The sequence below is a fragment of the Oncorhynchus masou genome, chromosome 10 (assembly GCF_036934945.1).
Source record: "Oncorhynchus masou masou isolate Uvic2021 chromosome 10, UVic_Omas_1.1, whole genome shotgun sequence".
In the NCBI taxonomy this organism is placed as follows: domain Eukaryota; kingdom Metazoa; phylum Chordata; class Actinopteri; order Salmoniformes; family Salmonidae; genus Oncorhynchus; species Oncorhynchus masou.
This window is the reverse complement of record NC_088221.1, coordinates 27,751,025-27,766,263: the sequence shown is the minus strand read 5'-3', so window position 1 is coordinate 27,766,263 and position 15,239 is coordinate 27,751,025. Positions and strand designations below refer to the sequence as shown.

Genomic DNA, 15,239 nt, shown 5'->3' with positions numbered 1-15,239 from the left:
TAGCTGTAAGTAATTCAGACAGCACCACTGATGTCATCCAAATGGCACTACAGCAGTTTGGCATTTCGGGCTGTGTGAAAGACCACCAGTTGTGGGTGAGCTCCATTAAAGATGACTCCCCCTACCCGCTCATTGGTGAGTTCAACTCCTTTACCCCACAACCCATTACACTCACATTAAACCCAGCCATATCTCTCTTGTTTAGTTTACGGTACAAGTTGACCCTAGTCAGTGGTCAAGGGAAACTTTTACAATACGTACTCAGTACCTACTCAACCTACACTACCGTTCAAAAGTGGGGTCACTTAGAAATGTCCTTGTTTTTGAAAGAAAATCATTTATTTTGTACATTAAAATAACATCAAATTCGTCATAAATACAGTGTAGACATTGTTAATGTTGTAAATGACTATTGTAGCTGGAAACTGCAGATTTTTTTATGGAATATCTACATAGGCGTACAGAGGCCCATTATCAGCAACCATCACTTCTGTGTTCCAATGACACGTTGTGTTAGCTAATCCAAGTTTATCATTATAAAAGGCTAATTGATCATTAGAAAACCCTTTTTCAGTTATGTTAGCACAGCTGAAAACTGTTGTCCTGATTAAAGAAGCAATAAAACTGGCTTTCTTTAGGCTAGTTGAGTATCTGGAGCATCAGCATTTGTGGGTTCGATTACTGGCTCAAAATGGCCAGAAACAAAGAACTTTCTTCTGAAACTCGTCTGTAGTCTATTCTTGTTCTGAGAAATGAAGGCTGTTCCATGCGAGAAATTGGCAAGAAATTGAAGATCTCGTACAACGCTGTGCACTACTCCCTTCACAGAACAGCGCAAAATGTCTCTAACCAGAATAGAAAGCGAAGTATGAGGCCCCGGTGCGCAGATGAGCAAGAGGACAAGTACATTAGAGTGTCTAGTTTGAGAAACAGACGCCTCACAATTCCTCAACTCGCAGCTTCATTAAATAGTACCTGCAAAACACCAATGCCATCCTGTCTTTCATGTTGAAGAAACGGTCTATCACTCTGTCATACAGTACACGCCTTTATTTTTTGTTGTCGTAGTCTACCTGGCAAAAATGCTTGCTCGCTAGTCTAGCTTCTATTCATGGGCAACGTTCGCTAGTTAACATTAGCCTTCTATATCTAGCTACATATTGAACTTCCATCCTCTCAGGCCAGGGGCACAACAATGTATGAATTAATGGTTAGATCAGAATCGGCGTTATAATCATTGGCCATTACGGAGAATTACGTAAAACCACAAGTCCAAATCCCCATCTCCATCCATGGCTAATTTAGGAAAGGGACAGTTTTAGCCAGGTGGCTAACTAGCCACCGGAGGACAACAACACAACGAGATGCAACAATTCACATTTTTTTGTCACTGATGTATTCTCTCAATGGGATTTGATAGGAGTAATGCCAAATCCAAGCTGGCTTTCCTTGAGACTTTTTTTGGTGCGCCAGGACCATTCACAGCTGAGCTTGCTCAGTTTAGCTCAACGTTTATTGGCAAAAAAAAACAAATAAATTGTCAAGACAGGCCAGATGCTCGTAAGCTTCCCTTGCCTTCAATGCTATGATAGGTAGCAACAATGTCATTCTTGTTTGGACCAGACAGCATCAGATAGATGGCCTACACGTAGAGAGACAGAAGGATGCTGTTTCGCTCGCTCTGATGCTTTCTCCTGTGTGAGATACATTCAGCCTCTTGCAAATAGAAGGACAATTATGAAACGAAATAACGAAATATAAAACATTATTTCTATTTTTTTCTGGAAGCCTGGCCTCCCTTGGCATACATGAATACATGCCAGTGTACCTTCTCCAACCTTTTACTCTGGAGTCAAAAGTTGCTCTGTTTAGTTTTTTTTACGCAAAGAGGTATTTTCCTCCAGTTATTGACATAACGATGAGGTAGATAAGAGACTAGCGGGGCGTAATGTAAATCTGGCCTGGTCACACCTCCAGTGAGACTCATGAACCCTGACCTCTAACATCTTGACCCTCTCAGGGCACGAGTTTCCTTTCAGTATCAAGATGAGTCACATTCGGGATGGAGGAGGTGGTGGAGGGAAGGATGCAGTTCCTTCTCCAGAGGGCCAGGGGGCGATGCTGCTGGACCAGTGTCTCCCTCCAGACACCCAGTGCCAGTTCATCCTCAAATCCAGCCGGGTGGGTCCCAAACAGGCTCTGCTCTTAGGTGAGTGCCCCTTTACACACTGTGACCGACTCAACAGAAAGAAAGGGTTGCGTTTCCTTCAAAAGAATGTGTCTCCTCCCCTTTGCCCTTGTTTACTTCTTACCTCCTTTTTTTGTTGTTGCCTCAAACATCTTTTATTACATACTTTCAGAGAGAGTGAGAGAAAGAGTGAACATAGAGAGTGAGAGAAAGAGTGAACATAGAGAGTGAGAGAAAGAGTGAACATAGAGAGTGAGAGAAAGAGTGAACATAGAGAGTGAGAGAAAGAGTGAACATAGAGAGTGTGTGTGAGAGTGTTTTCCACGAGGATCGTTGAAGAGGCTCCATTGAATCAACCACAAGCCTTCCTTTAGATTCCTCTCTGTCGTTGTCGAGTTCTTACATAGGCCTCCATTTAAAATCAATCTACCCGCTACATCAGCCTAATTAATTCAAGTGCTTTTTGAGGTTGGTTCCATTTCGGGTTTGATTATAAATAAAATGATGATGTGGATTGAATGCTGTAACAACACAGAATATAAAAATGCATGAAAGTCCCATGATGGTAGTGACTGCCCGTTCTTCACTTTTCTTTAAGAAAATATTTCAGCTGTTTACATATGTTTTATTTTGATGACTTTAGTATTTCATTTCAGGTCATCTCATCTCTATAGAGCTGCTGTCTGACAAAATCACTATTTTAGTAGTTCTTCAAGTAAATAAAGCATACTTTTATGACTGTTGAATACGAACTATCCATCACTTAGAACATGTATTTTCAGGTAGAGGTACCTGGCGAAGCAACTGCTCTCTATCCCTCTCCATCACACATTCTTCTGTCTCTTCTCCATCTCCATGTCTGCCCCACACTAACATAACGAAACACACAGACCAGACAAGTAGGCGCGCAATGGATTATGGTCATTGTATTTAATTACCACGTTTTCAGCGCTAAACTATGTAGAATATTGGCCTGTTGGAAACTACAATTCCCTACTACATCGCACAGTGCAGTCTTGATCTGATTTATCTGTGCAATATGTGCATTGAGCTCACAGAAGAAACACAAACAAATGGAATTCAAATAATTGAACCGACTTTGGATAATTAGTTGTTTAATATATATATTTTTTAATGATATTTGGTTAATTGCTTAGCACTAGTTTTACAAGTGTGCACGTGTGTGTGTATGTTAATAGTCCAACTAGACTGAGTGTGTCACTGATAGATTTGGGGGTCAATTCTGTCATAACACCACCGTTGTTTACTGATAGGCTAGGAGAGAAATATGGCATCTGTTTAGCAACAACCCAACATGGATCCATTCAACTCCATAAAAGGATCAAAACATTGCTCACACAACCAGCTCTCTCTCTCTCTCTCTCTCTCTCTCTCTCTCTCTCTCTCTCTCTCTCTCTCATTCCCTTTCTCTCTCTCCCTCCCTCGTTCCCTTTCTCTCTTCAAAATATCCCCCCTCCATGATTTCTCACACTGGCGTATAATGATGATGTTTTACAACTGTATCAACTTGGGCCAGTTAAATAATGTTGGAGCGGCTCTGTAACAATGTTGTTTTGGATTTGGCTTCGTAAATGTAATTGAGTGTAAAGCTACAGTGGATTGTTAATATTCCGTTTTGATCGGACAGGGCCCTGAGCAGCTAGGGGTGTTGTGCCACTAACGTGGAAGGGCTTTTTATTGCCCCCCCACCCACACAAACACAGCATAAGCTGTGCTTCACACACATTGAATGTTTTTTTTACAGAAAGGCCAAGTAGACAGACACACAGTGACACACGGGTACAAACAGATACACACACACACACACACACACACACACACACACACACACACACACACACACACACACACACACACACACACACACACACACACACACACACACAAGCAACGTAAGAACAGACATCATGTCTGCACCGTAAGTCAAACACACAGACAAAGGGTTCTTAGTCTTTCAGAGACACACACACACACACACACACACACACACACACACACACACACACACACACACACACACACACACACACACACACACACACACACACACACACACACACACACACACACACACACACACACACACACACATCACATATGAACACTCACAGACCCACAGCTTCTTAACATGAATTACCCAGTCTCAGAAACATGGTTTTACTAAACACACACACTCACTCTCTCTCTCCAGACAGACATCCCCACCCTTCAGAACCCTCTCTAGCCATGTCTCTTTCTGAATCAATGCCTCTTTCTTTCTCTCTCTCTCTCTCTCTCTCTCTCTCTCTCTCTCTCTCTCTCTCTCTCTCCTCCCCCTCCCCCTACTCTCCCTCTCCCTCCTCCTCTCTCTCTCTCCTCTCTCTCTCCTCTCTCCCCCCCCTCTCTCTCTCTCTCTCTCGCTCTCTCCCCTCTCTCTCCCCCCTCTCTCTCTCCCCTCTCTCTCTCTCCTCTCTCTCTCTCCCCTCTCTCTCCCCCTCTCTCCCCCCTCTCTCTCTCCCTTTCTCTCTCCTCTCTCCCCCCCCCTCTCTCTCTCTCTCTCCTCTCCCTCGCCCCCCCTCTCTCTCTCCTCTCTATCTCCTCTCTCTCTCTCTCCCCCTCTCTCTCTCTCCCCCCCCCTCTCTCTCTCTTTCTCGCTCTCTCCTCTCCCCCTCTCTCTCCCCTCTCTCTCTCTCTCTCTCCTCTCTGTTTTATTGAGCAGTTGAAATAATGTCTTAAATGTTGGAATACCCCCCCCCCTCACTCTCTCTCTGCAGAGCCAGGCCAGAAATCCTTTAAGAGGAAGAGGCCGTTGATTAACTGGGCCTTCTGGAGGGGTTCCAGTAGCCAGCTGGACAGTGTCCCTCTGTCCCCCACCTCTCTGTCCCCTACCCTGGGATGCCTGTTCGGACGGTCTCTCAGTTCCATCTGCCCTCCTGACCACACCCTGCCCAAACCTGTCATGGACATGCTGGTGTTTCTATACCAGGAGGGTCCATACACCAGGGGTATATTCCGTCGCTCTGCAGGAGCCAAAGCCTGCAGAGAGCTGAGAGACAGACTGGACAATGGGACAGAGGACACACACACACTCGAGTCTGTGTTTGTCACTGCTGCAGTCTTCAAGGTAGGACAGTACACACACACACACACACACACACACACACACACACACACACACACACACACACACACACACACACACACACACACACACACACACACACACACACACCAGGGTCTGTGTGGATTAATCAGTCCAAAGGTTCTAGCCATGCTTGTCAGATCAGATATATTGAGACATCAGAGAGAGGAGGTTTGAAGGATCGGTTTCATCCTGCTTCAACGATACACATCAAAATATTTCACTGCACAGCGCTAACACAGCTGCACCCTCACATACACATATTTACCACCGTATCTAGTGTGTGTGTGTGTTTGAAATCCCCATAGAAAGTCTTAGACAGACAGAAAGAAATGAAGTGATTGGAGCGAAGAGAAAGCTCAGGTAGAAAAACACTCAATTCAATGCACATGTTGGGAGGTTGGTGCCAATGGCTTTACTGTAAACCTGTATCTGTATTAGATCAGGTAGAACAGAACACAGAGAGAGAGAGAGAGAGAGAGAACACATGCGGCTGTTCAGTTAGCTATATTACTATACCCACTCCAACCAACAAACCAATAACAAGTGAGCTGAGTGAGCTTTCCATTCTATTTTACATGCCATCTTTCAGGATCTGTCTTAACGCCACTGAAGAGAAGCATATGTGGTGATGGTGAAGGGTGTTCTAACATATAATGTGTCCCTGTGGTTGTGACCCGACAGGACTTCCTGCGGAACATTCCAGGCAGTCTGCTGTGTGTGAATCTGTATGAGCAGTGGGTTGCAGTGATGGCGCAAGAGGAGGAAGAGCAGAGGATGCAAGCCATCCACAGGTACTGGCATTCTCTGTAACGCACCTTTACAAACACATACACACAGCGAAAACAAAGCTGCTGTGTAGGGGTGGCACAGGGAGAGAGAAGGAAAGAAAATGGGCGGGAAAAGCTGTTTTGATCCAGAGGCATGAAAATAAAGTCCTTCTCAGGCCAAGAGGGAAAAAACAACATTTTTAAAAAACAATGAAAATCTGAAGAATTCTTTTCCAGAAGACTCTTAGACAAACAATAACATGACACAGCTCATCTGATGTCTTCTCTGGAAAGAAACGGTCCACAGGAATGTGACAAACTCTATAATCTGCTGGATTCTCAGAGGATGTAGCAATGTATTTGTGTGTGTAGAATATGAAAATGTATGCGGATACTACTGTAAATGGCTTAAATGTAAATGTTTGTGAGGGGGGGGGGGTGTCTGACACATCCAAAGTCTTACTAGATGTTGTTGATGTTGTGTATTCATCACAGATTGTTTTGTCTGTTCTCACCACCCCACCCCAGGTTGGTCCATCTTCTGCCCAGTGAGAACCTGTTGCTACTCAGACATGTCGTTGCCGTGCTCCACTGTATCCAAGACAATGCAGGCGACAACCAGATGAATGCCTTCAACCTGTCTGTGTGCATCGCTCCCAGCATGCTGTGGACCCTGTCCCCCTGTAGCCCAGAGGGGGAGGCAACCAAGAAGGTGAGACTGGACCCTAAAAACGATTTTTTAGGTTTCCCTCTCTGTTAAGTTACTTTTTATATTTCTTCATTTTATTTGAATGTCTTCTTTCGAACACATAATTGTACCATACTTTCAAAGTGTATGTGTATTACTACATAATACTTTTGCTTATATCACACACACACACACACACACACACACACACACACACACACACACACACACACACACACACACACACACACACACACACACACACACACACACACACACACACACACACACACACACACACACACACACACACACACACACAGAGAGAGAGAGAGAGTTCCCTGAAACATTTTCCGGCACTGAGAAAATTTCAGATCTGCTGAGCGCAAACTGAGGCTGTAACCCCTTAAGTGACAGTTTTAACAGTGGCCATGTCGGCTACTGTGGCTACGTGATCACAATGGAGGCCTACCAGAGTGACCTACTATCAAAAACAATGGAGAAAATGCATCCCCCAACATTTTAACATGGAAATAGCTGTTCTGTCATTCAGCCTGCAGTAGCTGACAATGTGTGGTGTTCAACGTAGGCCTACATTCCATGAGACTTTTGAAAATAAACATACAGGGCTTGTCATTAACCTTTTTACCCTTCAGACAAGAAGGTGACTGAAAATTCTGTTGTGTTGTTTGATGCAAGAAACCACTTTACAAAAAAAATATCATTATTATTATCATACCATTATTACAGAGAATCAGACAAATTATTCTACCCTCTGCCTTTTGGCTACTTAGCTCTCAAAAGACAACATTGCCCCTTTAAGACAAAAAAAAGCTCTTTACCTGACTCCCTTTTCAATGTCTAGAAATGTACATGTTTTGTGCTCTTGTAGGATGCAATTACTCCCTAATTGCTGACTACAAATGATCTATAACTGGGCTAATAACTGACTAACTAGCGAAGGATATGAACAAAATGTGCACACATGGCTACATGCAGCCTTCGTTTTGATCTCAAAACAAGCAGTACTCATGACTGCTCATGCTGTAAACACAGTCCATTTCAAAGTAAATGGCACAGATCCATATATGGTAATGATCTATTTCCATATAGGCATACTGCAGCTCTGATTGTTTGTGCCGCACCGGTCTGTATATATTAGGGGCTGAGTAGTGTGTGTCAATGCAATTGTATCCTACTCAGATGCATTCTGCTTACAACAAACTCTCTTGCATAGTTAATTTTGTTTTGTTTGAAAGTGACTAATATTACATTGATTCTATCACAGTAAAGGGAAATGTTGATAGTGTTAACTGGGAAAACTCTAGAACAGTGTTCAGCAACCTTTTCGGAGTCAAGATCACTTTGAGTCAAAAGGCAAGCCAAGATCTACCGCTCAGATTCTTTCATTTACATGACTTAAAAAACGTAAGTCTATGTAACATTAACCAATTTAAACAGTTCTGTAGCAATGAGGTTTGTGCAGTAAGCTATAGGCCCAATACATTATCACTGCTTATTAGCTTTGCTTGAATTCAGCATACATCTAAATAATTCAATTTTTATTTTACTGGGCTGATAGTGCCTGCATCTGATGGTCAGTCTCAGTGGAGGGAGAGAGCAGCAGACTGAGGGTCCGACTCTCAATGTCCCTCCGCTCTCCCTTTCCGCCGCTGACATTGACCAAAAAAGGACCGTCTTCCAGCTGATGGAAAAACTCAAGTCTCACAGCATTATTTCTGCCTCATGCACAAATTCATGTTGTTACTCGTATGAGAAAAGTTAAATATTCCTCGATATTAAAAAGACCCAAGCCGCTAACAACGCAAGCCTAGAGATACACTTTCCTACTCATTCATTACTGCTGCAGTGCTTGTTGTAGTGCTGAGTGGAAATAAGAAGAACGCAAATTTCATGGCTCATAAAAGTGTTGAATCCAGTGTTGACAGTGCTGAGTAAGGAATTAAACATGAATTCACTCATAAAAAACGCATCTGCTGTATTCGTTGACAGTCTCTCTCTAGTCATGGTTTTAATTTTTTTTTTCTCACCAATTTCATGGTATCCAATTGTTAGTAGTTACTGTCTTGTCTCATCGCTACAACTCCAGCACGGACTCGGGAGAGGTGAAGGTTGAGAGCTATGCACCCTCCGAAACACAACCCAACCAAGCTGCACTGCTTCTTAACACAACTCACATCCAACTCGGAAGCCAGCTGCACCAATGTGTCAGAGGAAACACTGTACACCTAGCGACCTGGTCAGTGTGCACTGCACCTGGCCCGCCACAGGAGTCGCTAGTGCGCGATGAGACAAGGCCAGCCAAACCCTCCCTAACCCGGACGATGCTAGGCCCTTGCGCCACCCGGGAGGCCCTTGGTTTTAAACATTTTGAAATCTCACAGTATTAACTTTTCTGTAGCTTTCTTTCAACAGTTCCCCTACCCAGCGCGCAGGGCAGCTGAATTTGGTGCACCTACCCACAACAGCCCGAGACAAATAAAAAAAAAAGGAACATGTGACCACTGCTCTAGAAAGTTTAGTGAAATTCAATCTCGTTCTCCTCTCTATGGGCTGATATTTCTGCTCGGCAGTCCAGGGGCTACTGCGCATCCGCACACGCGTGCAATTTAGAGGGAACGTTGCATGCATGCATACATACATACATACATACATACATACATACATACATACATACATACATACATACATACACACACACACACAACACACACACACACACACACACACACACACACACACACACACACACACACACACACACACACACACACACACACACACACACACACACACACACATATATATATACTGTACACCTAAGGGTCTGGCGGGTTGAGGCTAGGCACCAGGACAGGGTGTAAAGGAAAGATATACTGTTGCCACATAGCTGTCTGACTAAGCAGGATTGCCAATGAAAGAACAAACAGCAGTGAGGAGTTAGAGAGTAGAGTGAGTCAACCTCCTGCTACAGTAGGAGCCGCATGCTGGGCTATACTATATACGTTTCCTCTTTAAACCTGGACTAACGTACTCCTTTTACATTTCTCTAGTCACAGGTTTTCAATCTCTGTACTGACACACACACACTTGAGATCACGGTGACACATAACAAATGTGAAAGTCGTACCCTGACAAAAAAGCTTGACATTTTATGATAACTTACTCACAAGGAGACTGTAAATATCTGAATTGACACACCAGTTCACAGTCATAACCCTACCACAAGACTACAAGACTGTAGCCAACCATGCGAGCCCTGGAATGATTGAGTTCACCACCAGTGGCCCCAGATGTATTGTAAGTTAATAATAAGCAAGAATAAGTCACAATGTCTTTAATAGTCTCTAATTTTATGGTAGATTTGGACACATTATTGTTGAAACACAATCAATCTGGGTGTTTCCAGATCGTTCTCTCTCCTTGTCAAATGTGTGTTTGCTTCTGGTGAGGCTAGGGCCTGTTGAGGTTCACTGGGAAAAAATCCAAAGCATTTCCTACAGATTCCTGAGGGCAAGTGTGTTTTCACAAACCCGCTATGCTAAAACACTCCTTTCTGTCTTCACACACGCGTGCAATACACACACACACACACACACACACACACACACACACACACACACACACACACACACACACACACACACACACACACACACACACACACACACACACACACACACACACACACACACACACATTTTTTCTGTTTGTTTGTATGTGTGGCCCCAGCGCCTCTGAAGGGGAAAAATGTGATATTTCAACATTCCCCTGATTGGTCGCGGTCTCACAAGGAGCCAAGTCAAACTGGGCTGGCGTGGGTCTGGTCTCTAACGGCACTGGGCAGTCTGGAACACTGCTCTCCTTCCGCTTGACACGCAAACCCTTATTTTCCTCCACTTCCGCTCCCTTTTCCACCACAGTTCTAATTTAGATGTTTGTGGCTCCTACAGACATGTTAGTCTCTGAGTGGCTTGAGTAAATATTGTGTGCTGTGTTTGTCAGAAAAGGTGGCTGAGATACACATACTAACTTTGCTTTTGAACGATTGAGAAAAGCTGAATGAGTGAGTTTCTAGATGTTTCCTCTAGATGTTTCCTCAGTGGGTTAAATAGGCAGCTCCTCTGATGGACAGAACCAGGCCAAATACAGGGAAAGACGCAAGGAAGGAGGGAGCGAGAGAAGCCTTTTTCCCTAGCTGGAGTTCCGTTGTGTTGGACTAGCTTGTGAAATTCGTAGCCAAGCTCTAGCAGTCCATTCACTCCCATAGCCCTCTAAACACAGGCGTGTAACACAGACTGACAGACATATGGTGAAAACCATGACACACACAGCTGGCCCAATAACACACAGATAGGCCCCATGTTTGTCTCCTTCATATTTCCATAACCTCATTCTGTCTGTAGACTCTCCATAAGGGAAGCTAACAAAAACAACACATTTATAATCACTGTTTTTTAAACAGTCAGCTTTGCCCTAGGGAAACATTCAAATCCCAGACTGGAACTGACTGTTTGGGAGCATGACTGACATTTTGTGTTTCAGATTTGGAGGTTTATACTGTGTAACTTGGGTTTTAATTCATGTTTGCTATGTTTGTAAACATCTGGGAATAGACAAGATTCTTTCTCAGATTTTGTTTTCTGAAGTCTCCTTAAATTGGGATTCTCATTTTAGAAAAAGGAGTTCAAACGATTTACATTATGTCAATTTTGATCTGCTATATGTGACCAGTAAGAAAGTTGGCAAGACTTTACTTCTCTTATACCAGGGAAACTACCTGTGAAATAACCTTTAACTTGCAGCCGGAGCCTTAATCTAGGACCAGTCATTGACTTGTGTGACTGCGTAACCAGGTCTATGATCTGTTCCTAGGTCTGTGAGCTTGTTCGGTTCCTGATTGAGAACTGCAGGAAGGTCTTGGGAGATGACGTCCCCTCTCTGTTTAGTGGATTCCCTCAGAAGAGCAATAGCAGCGACCATGGATCAGGTAAACAAAGTCAATGTATTCACTGAAGAAATAACAACATCTAATTGCAAATTATATTGTACAGTGCTCTAAACAAATGCTGTTCGTTTTGGTTGGAGAAAACTTCATAAGATAAAGTTGGATAAGGACAGAGGAAGAGGGAGGAAGAGACGTCCCAAACCAAGCAGAACTGAAATGACACAGAAGTGGTTTAATTTGCCACGGGTCTTCACAAGGGTTTAGAAAGTTCATGAGTGTGTGTGTTTATGGCAAGACAATGGTTCTGTGTATTGTAGACATTATCATCATTATAGAGTAGATTAACCCTGACTAGCTTGTGTGTGTGTGTGCGCGTGTGTGTGTGTGTGTGTGTGTGTGTGTGTGTGTGTGTGTGTGTGTGTGTGTGTGTGTGTGTGTGTGTGTGTGTGTGTGTGTGTGTGTGTGTGTGTGTGTGTGTGTGTGTGCGTGCGCGTGCATTGAGTGTTCTCTCAGACCTCTCCATAAGTCATTGTCTCTGTGAGCTCTGCTGATTGGGGTCACTATGTTGACCTCATTCATTAAAGTGATTAGTACACTCTCAGACACTCATTAACACACCAGTCAATTTCCTCTTCTCCCCTCAACCAGGGGTAGGCAACTAGATTCAGCCGCGGGCCAATTTTTGTTGGAGCGGCTGGACGGTGGCAGAGCATAATTATAATCATTTGTACACTGCAAATTGACCACAACTCAGCCCCAAAAGAGATCACACGATCATTTATCTAAATTGACCACAACTAAGCCCAAAAAGAGATCACACGATCATTTATCTAAATTGACCACAACTAAGCCCAAAAAGAGATCACACGATCATTTATCTAAATTGACCACAACTCAGCCCAAAAAGAGATCACACGATCATTTATCTAAATTGACCACAACTCAGCCCAAAAAGAGATCACACAATAATGTATTTTTTTCTATTTTTGGGAATACTTGGAAACATATTTCCTAAATTAAACCCATTATCAGCTAAATTCCTGGAGATTTTAAAGTATTTTTTTTACCAAAAACTCACCCCAGGTTGAAATTGGTGAAAGCCCTCAATGACACCCATGCTATAACAGCCTTTTGGCCACTAGAGGCCTCAATCATTCTTTATGACCTAAACCAACCTCTATGAATGGCATCTGTATGCTTGGGACTAAGACACAGGGTTTGAAAACAAGTGCTGTCAATCTAATGAAATGGAGGTTTGTTCAAACTCTCTCCTTCTCCATTTCCCCCCACCCCAGCTTTATTGGCATGATAGTCAGTCAGTGCAACATTTCCAACACTTCCAAAGCAAGGACATAGGAACATATGAAATCCATAACAATCAAAATGGACCGCATGTCATAACAATAAATTTAGCATATTAACTAACTCCCCCCGCTTCTCTCTTTTCCTCTCTCCTTCCCTCCGTAGACGTGTCCTCTTTCCAGATGAATGACTCATCCTATGACAGTCTGGAGAATGAGTTAAACGAGGACCCAGAGTCACCCTTCCAGGAGTCCCACCCTCTGAGAGACAAGGCCAAGCCTGACAGCTGCAGCAGAGACTCTGTCATCACCCTGAGTGACTGTGACCCCGACCCTGACCCTGAGGCTGAGGCTGACCCCCTACATATTCCCCCACTTGCCAGACCCAGAAAGTTCACCCCCGCCCTACGGCAACCACGCCCACGCCAGTGCTATGTCCAATCACAGGGCCCTAGGAGATTACGACGCAGCTCAGAGCCTGCCATCGGACACACCCCCGGAGCTCTGATCATCCAATCGGATAAGCACCATTTGGCATCTCGTAAAGCGAGCTATGACGCAGCGATGGAGGGAGAGGAAGAGGAGGAGGAGGATGAAGTGTTTCAGGGGCTCAGGGCTCTGCAGCTGAAAGACAAAGTGATCGCAGGTGGAGAAAGAGGAGGGGTTGGAACTCTCGGGCAGAGGAAGCTGAAACACACACCACCCTCTCCTTTACGATTGGACGCCAGCTGCTCTAGCCTGTCCTCCCCAGCAACCTCCCCCACAGGCTCCTCCCTTAGCTCCTTAGACTCCGCCTTCTCCCAATATTCCACAGACTATGTCACCAGCGCCGGCTTCCTGTTGGCTGAGTCTTCCCCCCGCTCCCCCCTTTCACCCCGCTCCCCCAAGTGCTCACCCCCAAAGAGAGATACAGTGGACTGGAGTGAAAGCCAGCCCCCTCATTCCTCCCGGACACCCTCTACCCACCACGGACTGCATCCCAACACCTGGCTCAAGAGGAACCCCCGACTGTCACTACGGCAACCCGACAATGGACACCCGGAGGAGGAAGTGGGGAAGGGGAAAGGGGTTAGCCTCCCAAAAGCCTCAGAGGGTAAAGGTGTAGAGGTGGCCACCAAGAGGAGGTCCAGCAGCCCTCCATCCTACCAGCAGGCTATCCTACAGCTGCAGAAGAGTAGGTCTCCCTTCTACAGAGGCACAGAGAAACCCCTTACTGTCAGAGAGCTACAGTTGCTGCACGACCAGGCTTGCAATGCCACCCACAGACCCCCCACAGGACGTGACGTCACCCAGCGGCCCACTGGAACAGGAAGTGAGGTCATCCAGCCTCCCCAGGATGTATTCTATGGACAGAGTGGCTCAACACTAACCCTCCAGAGGCAGAAGTCTCACTCCCTCACCCTGGCCATGGAGGCTGGCCGCAAGGTCCTCACCCTGCCTCGCAGAGCCTCTGAGCCCTCCATGGTTACAGATGCAGCCTCCATCCTCACCCTGGAAAGGCCCTTGGTCAAGTCCCAAACCCACGGGGTCAAAGGTCAGCAGCTCCCTGAGAGCGGACTTAGAGTGTCTGACATTGAGCCACAGCGCAACGGAGCAGGCCCAAACTCAGAGCCACGCTTCTGCCTCTCTCCCTCCGCCACGCGGGCAGTAAGGGACTACTTTTCCTCACAGGAGCGGGCGGATTCAGGCGTGTGCCTGCAGAGGAGTCAGGAGGTCGCTCTGGCCCTTGTCCAGGGGAAGAGGGAGTGGCAAAGCAGGAAGTGTAGCGACCCTTGCCTGGACGACTTTGACCAAATGTTCTTTGCAGAGGAGTCTTACGTTTAAAAGGACTTTTAAGAGACTCTGGGCTTGTTTTATATGGCTAATCAATGTTTGTAGCATAACGTTTTTATGTTGTCATATATGTACAGTTATTTTCCCTTGGTTACGGTAGATGCAGTTGTTTGGTTGTGCTGGAGCTTTTCTTCCATATCTCTGGTAATCAACAACAGGTATAGGTCTATATTTATGTTCATATGCTTTGATATAGTGTTGTGCGATCTGTAAGAAATCAAATGTGTATTTTTGTACATGATGTCAATACTGCTGCTGTCCTATAGAGTATATTTGCTACAGAATGCACCATTTGTATATTACGTACGCACATGTTACTGCCAAATAAAGGAAACAATTGATATAATG

General features: G+C 44.9%; 1 protein-coding gene across 1 annotated transcript in view; it reads left to right on the top strand.

Annotated features, from left to right (window-relative positions):
• LOC135547455 (rho GTPase-activating protein 20-like) overlaps nucleotides 1–15,239 on the top strand; it is a 57,373-nt gene extending 42,134 nt beyond the window's left edge. The window contains exons 7-13 of the mRNA XM_064976481.1: nucleotides 1–135; nucleotides 2,021–2,209; nucleotides 4,963–5,312; nucleotides 6,015–6,124; nucleotides 6,629–6,812; nucleotides 11,685–11,799; nucleotides 13,225–15,239. The exon at nucleotides 1–135 is cut by the window's left edge and continues 10 nt beyond it. Coding sequence (XP_064832553.1) covers nucleotides 1–135; nucleotides 2,021–2,209; nucleotides 4,963–5,312; nucleotides 6,015–6,124; nucleotides 6,629–6,812; nucleotides 11,685–11,799; nucleotides 13,225–14,882 — 2,741 coding nt within the window. The 3' untranslated portion in view covers nucleotides 14,883–15,239. The remainder of the gene's footprint in view (nucleotides 136–2,020; nucleotides 2,210–4,962; nucleotides 5,313–6,014; nucleotides 6,125–6,628; nucleotides 6,813–11,684; nucleotides 11,800–13,224) is intronic.